Below are 6690 nucleotides of genomic sequence, written 5' to 3' on the forward strand. Positions count from 1 at the left end.
CCGTGCTTATCTTGATCTGCTTATCTGTGGAGCGGCCAGCGGTGGGATAAAGTGCGTGATATTTTCACTTTTTCTCAATATTCTTAGTGTTCCACAAGAGCAAACAGCTCAATAATCAATTCATCACTTATAATGTAAGTTTTCTTTCATTGGGTAACAGTTCATGGGTAACAGTTGTTGAGTATTGAGTAATGAGTGAGTCACTGATACTGAAACTATTGCAATGGTGGTGGGGGTTCCCTGCATTCGCTGGCAAATTGCAATGGTCAGAGTGACATCATTTATCAATAATAATGCTACTCCTCCTTTCCTTCCATCCCATCTGCCATGTATCACAGCTTCTGATGGTACTGGAGACTAGCACAAATCAGGAGCTTTTATGCCTCAATGACAATGATAACCCTAGGCAAGGATATTCCATTTCTTGTCCTGAAAAGATTGCCTAGTATGCTTGGTTTGCAGAAGAATGCCAAGAATGCAGCCACCTGTCACAGAGGCCAGCATCACTGTCGGCTAATCAGCATGCAGCTGGCTTCAAACTATGCAATTTGGTTGGTAAACACATAATGATCTTATGCTGCCTCCAGTGACCACTAAAAACCCTCTGCTTAAAATGAAATTTAGTACTTCCTATATGAAAAATAAAAAAAAATTCCTTTTGTGAATATTAATTGTTTTGTTTTCTGCTCATTTAACCCGCGCATGACTGCGGCGGGGCTCTATAGAGCCGGGAGCCCCCCCTCCCGTTTTTCAGCAATATCTTCTAAAGCGTTTGACAGATCGACATGAATCTTGCGGTACCCTCAGCAGCATCAATTTGACACCTTGGGTTAGAATTTCAACTTTCTAGCTACCATAGTTTGGCCGGAAATTACGTCAGAGTGACGTCATGTCGGCTGATTTTGATGTAAAATATTGAATTACGGCAAACGCTCTCAAGAGCTCAGTTTTGAAGCTAAATCCATTTTCTTTGCATGAGTGGAATACAATTACATGTAACTATCAAACTGCTATCTTGAATTTTCAAAATTTTGAAAATTTCAAATATATTTCTTGACAATTACAAAAAATGTATTTTTTGATTTTTCAAAAAAAGATTTTTTGCAAAAACCGGAATATATGTGATAGAACACCTTCTGATGAACTACACTAGCAAGTTTTAGTCCAATATCTTCAAAAATAGCCAAGTTATTCGCATTTTTGTCAACATTTTACAATTACATATATATCAAATCCGTTTTTATTACGTTTTTGACGTCGCACAGCAATATAAATGGCACCATGGCACCATCGTGTTCCTGAGCTCAAACTGCATCTGATAGGCGCCTTTTTTGTTGAAAACTTTGGTTTTCAAAATTTGACCTTTTCTGACCTGAAGGTGACCGGACCTCCGGTAAATGTAACTGACAATGACCTCAAATGACACAAACGACACTATTTTCGAAATCTACGAGTAAAATGGACCATAACACATGCGTCACGTGACCGATACATGATATACAATTTTCGTGACCTAGGATGACCTGGCCTTGACCTTAAAATTTCGAAGTAAAAGTTCTTTATCCTCAGAGTATCTAAGGCATCTTTGACGGAGTGCGTAGACCAAAAATGAGCCTGATCGGGCTTGTCAGCCGGCGGTCAGAGCCTAAATTGTGAACTAGCAAAATTGTCGATAATTTTTATTTTGACCTGACCTGTGACGTCATCGGTGACCTCGAGGTCAATGAAAATAGGTTTCGCTCGACAGTTTTTCCAGGACTATCAGACGCCGTTTGAATTTTGACGATCGGCCCAGTAGTTTCGGAGATGGAGGGGGGGGGCTCTGGAGAGCCCCCCCCCCCCCCAGTCACTCAATTTGTGTCAAGTTTCAAGATGATTTACATGCCTACTTCTGGGCCCCTGTCTGCTGATCAATCCTACATTTTCCCTCTATTGCTGTTTTACCAGCCCTCTGCTTGTTTTCAGCTGCATTGGCTTTTGGATGACACAGCAATGGCCTCTTCCTTTACTACTACTCAGCAGCAGCTGCACCCAGTAAGTAGGCAAATTGGTTTTTCTATTTTAAAGGTTTGGTAAATTTGAGAATGGATGGATTGGTTCCAAAATATGCAATGAGATACAGGGATTTTGTGCCAGCAGTTTGGTAAGCTGAAATCGGTTTCAATTCATTTTTCATCCTAATTAAGGCCGCACCGTAGGGGCTGGATATTATTCCCTTCCTACTGCAGTTGGAGTTACCTTTCCCTCTCCGGAGCCGCAGTGTCCGGTGCCTGCAGATGTCGCTGGTGTGACGCCGCTCTCTGTGCAGATGTCGCTGGCGTCGGTGCTGTCGGCGCCGCTGGCCGGGCGCGGCGAGCTGCTCGGCCGACTGTTCGCCGAGTCGCCCCTGAAGGAGCTGGCCGCCATCTACCCGGTCCTCCTGGAGGAGGTGTTCGGGTTCGGCGGCCGGCCCGGCTGGAACCTGCAGCTCATCACGCGCAAATGCCACCCGGTGGAGTTTGAGAGGGTGCGTACTAACTGCTAAGTAATCAGCCTGCTGAGTGGTAGGCAGAGTGCACACTGCACAGATTTGACCGCTTTGTGGTTTTAATGCCACGAATAGCTAAATGAGGCTCGCCTCATTTCAACTGATATGAGATAAGATATTTGTATGTTTAGTGCGGTCTGCTGTACATATGTAATACCATAAGTGTGTCCGTGTATTACTGTCTGAAACACTGGCCGTTTGGTCCGTGCCCAGGTGCGCGCGCTGTTGCAGCCGACGGGTCCGCTGTTTAGTGTCATCTACCGACTGATGGCGGAGCCGCACGTCACCTACGAGTTCCCGGCCGCCTGTCTGCCGGTCAGTATGTATAGCCTAGTTACCGGTCAGTATAGCCTAGTTACCGGTCAGTATAGCCTAGTTACCGGTCAGTATAGCCTAGTTACCGGTCAGTATAGCCTAGTTACCGGTCAGTATAGCCTAGTTACCTACCGGTCAGTATAGCCTAGTTACCGGTCAGTACAACCTAGTTACCGGTCAGTATAGCCTAGTTACCGGTCAGTATAGCCTAGTTACCGGTCAGTGTAGCGTAATTACCGGTGGGTGTAGTCTAGTTACCGGTCAGTACAGCCTAGTTACCGGTCAGTATAGCCTAGTTACCGGTCAGTACAGCCTAGTTACCGGTCAGTATAGCCTAGTTACCGGTCGGTATAACCTAGTTACCGGTCAGTATAGCCTAGTTACCGGTCAGTATAGCCTAGTTACCGGTCGGTATAACCTAGTTACCGGTCAGTATAGCCTAGTCAGTCCAGCCTAGTTACCAGTCAGTATAGCCTAGTTACCGGTCAGTATAGCCTATTTACCGGTCAGTATAGCTAGTTACCGTCAGTCTGCCGGCCTGTGTGCCGGTCACTGGGGCCCGGCGTCGCGGAGTATGGGGCGGCGACCGGACGAGCTCCTTGGTGGCAGGGGGTACGGCGGGGTGATGTGTAGTGACTCGTCATATACGAAAACACACTTCATAGAATGAAGACTGACACACCTCACTGTAAATGGCGCTAGTTGCTGGAAAGTAGAAATGCTATATCCCGCCATCCCCGCCAGCTGCGCTTCATAGCCCGATGTGTCATTCGGGTAGTTCCCTGGGCTCGGTAGTTTGGGACAGAGTGGATAAGGCACCCAATCGGCTGTGACCGCTCTCCTGTGTCCAGCCGGCCGCTGTGCCGGCCTCTGTGACATGCCTCGTCGTCTGACGGTGAGTCTGCGCCGTGCCCCGCAGGGCGGCTCGGTAGGCGGCGGCGGCGGCGCCGTCTCTGCGCTCTCCTCAGGCCAGTGGTCGCTGCTCAGTCCCCAGTCGGCTGCCGGCGCCGGCGCGCCCGCCTGGGGCGGCTCGCTGATGCTCAGCCCGTTCGAGCTGTACCTGCACCACTTCTGCTACTTCCTACTGAACCCGGCGCAGCAGGCGGCGCCCATCGCCTGGACCTCGCCCGGCGACGCCCTCTATCCGACCCTGCTCGAGGACCTGATGGCGCACTTCCTGCCGTGCGGCGGCGGCTGGGTACCGGCGCTGCCGCAGCCCACGGCGCACCGGCACCTGCACCAGCTGCACCACCCCGGACTCGGGTCAGTAGTTACTAGAGGGAGTCCGGGACTCGCGACTGGGGGGGGGGGGGGGACGGCCGCTGGTCGCTGGAGGAGGGAACCCAGCTCTGACTGGGGAGTGGATATGTCGCTACAGCTGTCAGACTCGACGCTGCAGCCGCGGTAGGATGTATGACTCTGAGTCGGAATGCACAGTTTTCTGGCTCTCTGAGTCGCTCTGAGCACTGCAGCTGTGACTAAGTACCCGAGTCTCCGGATTGACCGGTGTTCTGACCGCCGCTGTGTCCGTGTTGTTCCAGTCTGACGCCGGAGCCGCGGCGCCAGGTGACGACGCCGCCGCGTCTGCTGCTGCGGAGCTCGCTGCTGCGGCCGGCCAGTCCGGGCGGCGCGGGCGGCTCGCCGGCCGCCGGCGGCCTCTCCCACGGTCACGGCCACCTGCCTGAGACGTGGCGCAGCGAGACGCTGCTGAGGACGCTGGCCGCCTTCTGGCTGGAGACGGGCGCGCCGGGCGGCGACCAGCGGCCGCCATCGCCCGGACAGGTCAGTCGAGCGGGGGTCGGAGGGGGGGGGGGGGGGGCTATATCTGACCAGCGGCCGCCATCGCCCGGTCAGGTCGGTACAGCGGGGATAGCAGGGTGAGGGCATAGCTGACTGCGGCCGCCATCGCCCGGGACGATTTGGGACGATGGGACGATTTTAACTACTACAGTGGCGCTTTGCACCCAGTGTTGTACATAGATCAATAAGTCAAATTATCGGCACTACTACTATATGGAGTCATCGCATTACATTTTTACACCGGTCTGATTGCATTGTGTATTGCATATCTTTCCCTGTGATCACTTCACTAGCCATATGACCACGAGTAACTTAACCAGTTCCAAGAGGGTAGTCTCAGATATTTCATGTGAGTGATGTGAGCAGAGTTTAGTATATACAGACTCAGTGGCTCATTGCAGCGACATTAGTCTGACTGAGGTGATCAAGTGGTCGGCCATGCGTTTTTCTTTTTGTGTGCCACATTTAGCCGCTACCTGCAGTCCAAGCAGTTCAGTCAGTGTGTTGATGGTTGACAACATGGGTTCAATGTCACATGATGCATAAGCGCAATCTTTTAAAAGTAATGTTCTGTTAGCTGTTCTGAACCAAGCAGCCAATTTTAGGACAGTCCCGTTTGTACTCTACCGTAGGTTCACCTGAAAGTTTGTTTTGTTCAGCCGGTTTCTGCGTGTTCCAGAATGACTCCTTTTCTGCCAAGTCGATTCTGTACGACCTTGTAAGTGTTCAGAGACTGTTGTATACGCTGTAGCGCTAACCGTGGCTTTCTCCTTCCTACTGTCGAGTGTCACCTGCTTCTGCTTATTAATAGGCTTCGAGCTGCGCCTCTGTCGCTAGTTAACCAGCCACTGCAGTATACTCGTATAACCGACTATTACCGGTAACCTGTGCTCCGCCGGCCGGGCCTGCCGTCGCCAGACGCTGCAAAGGGACGGTCTTTCTGTACCTCTCTGCTTCCTGTATTTTTCTATAATCCAGGCCATTTGTGGAACTTAAGAGGAATCAGTGTGCGGTAGGGTTGTTGATTTAGCTGTTGATATATTTCGAATTTGTTGAACGACCAACGCATTTTATTTGTGAGCAAATCAATCGTAACAAAGAGCTGAATGGTACTGTATTCGTAGGTAAACTCGTATCACAGCATTGATAGCAAGATGTTGTTTCGAAGATAGACGTAAGACGTAATAAGGTGCACCTGAGACGGCATGGGACGTAAATACACGTGATAAGTGTAGTCTTGTTCTAACAGCGTGTTGCTTTGGATACAACCAAAAGTAGTGGAAATCAAGCATCAAAGATGTGTATCTTTTGAACAGCTAGCCAGCCTTTTCATTGAGAGGAATGTTGGTGCTCTTTTTCCTTACTAACCAGTATGTGTGTGTGTGTGTGTAACTGTAGATACGATATTGTACTGCGTGCTCGGTGGAGGTTTGGTCGGTGACGGACATTTCTGTGTATCGTTTTAGAGTACTCGACAGATAGACGGAAAAAAATTCATTTAAATGGTAGCAGGCTTTTTCTCAAGATACCTTTTTACGAGCGAGCGAGCGCAGCGAGCGAAGTGAGTCTTTTCAATATAACGGAAAAATCTCAGTATGAGCGGCCCGGCCCGGCCCGGCCCGGCCCGGCCCGGCCCGGCCCGGCCCGGCCTGTAACGCTTTTGAGAGGCTTATATCTCAGCAACCGCTGGACCGATTGGCCTGCGGTCTTTTTTGCTGGGTAGCCCCATCCCTTCTACCCCGTAATTGACTAATTTTGATACATCTCAGTGACCGTCATGGCACGTGCCACGTGAAAAGTCAAGGGTGTTCAAGCTGTTTTGCAAAAGTAGTGATTTTGAGAGGCTCATATCTCAGCATCCGCTTGGGCGATTGACTTGCGGTAATTTTTGTAGGGTAGCAGCATCCCTTCTACCCAAAATAGGATACTCTCGATGCATGTGGGTCACCCCCAGTGCACGTGCAAAATACAACAATAAGAGGTGTCAAATTTGTTCCCATTTTAATAACTCGGTAATTACTGGGGCGATTTCGATGAAACTTAGCATA

The 6690-nt window shown here is 50.1% G+C and overlaps 1 protein-coding gene across 3 annotated transcripts in view; it reads left to right on the forward strand.

The window, feature by feature from the left end:
• Nucleotides 1–6690, forward strand: part of LOC122369419 (sphingomyelin phosphodiesterase 4-like) — a 19589-nt gene continuing 12899 nt past the window's right edge. The window contains exons 1-7 of one of the 3 annotated variants that reach the window (XM_043344152.1): nucleotides 1–134; nucleotides 1966–2034; nucleotides 2309–2506; nucleotides 2741–2842; nucleotides 3762–4105; nucleotides 4384–4624; nucleotides 5322–5360. In XM_043344152.1, coding sequence (XP_043200087.1) covers nucleotides 1993–2034; nucleotides 2309–2506; nucleotides 2741–2842; nucleotides 3762–4105; nucleotides 4384–4624; nucleotides 5322–5360 — 966 coding nt within the window. In that variant the 5' untranslated portion in view covers nucleotides 1–134; nucleotides 1966–1992. The remainder of the gene's footprint in view (nucleotides 135–1965; nucleotides 2035–2308; nucleotides 2507–2740; nucleotides 2843–3761; nucleotides 4106–4383; nucleotides 4625–5321; nucleotides 5361–6690) is intronic. The other 2 variants (XM_043344153.1, XM_043344154.1) reach the window with 2 other exon arrangements.

This window comes from Amphibalanus amphitrite, unplaced genomic scaffold (genome assembly GCF_019059575.1).
Source record: "Amphibalanus amphitrite isolate SeventyFive unplaced genomic scaffold, NRLGWU_Aamphi_draft 001033F_arrow, whole genome shotgun sequence".
Taxonomy (NCBI): Eukaryota; Metazoa; Arthropoda; class Thecostraca; order Balanomorpha; family Balanidae; genus Amphibalanus; species Amphibalanus amphitrite.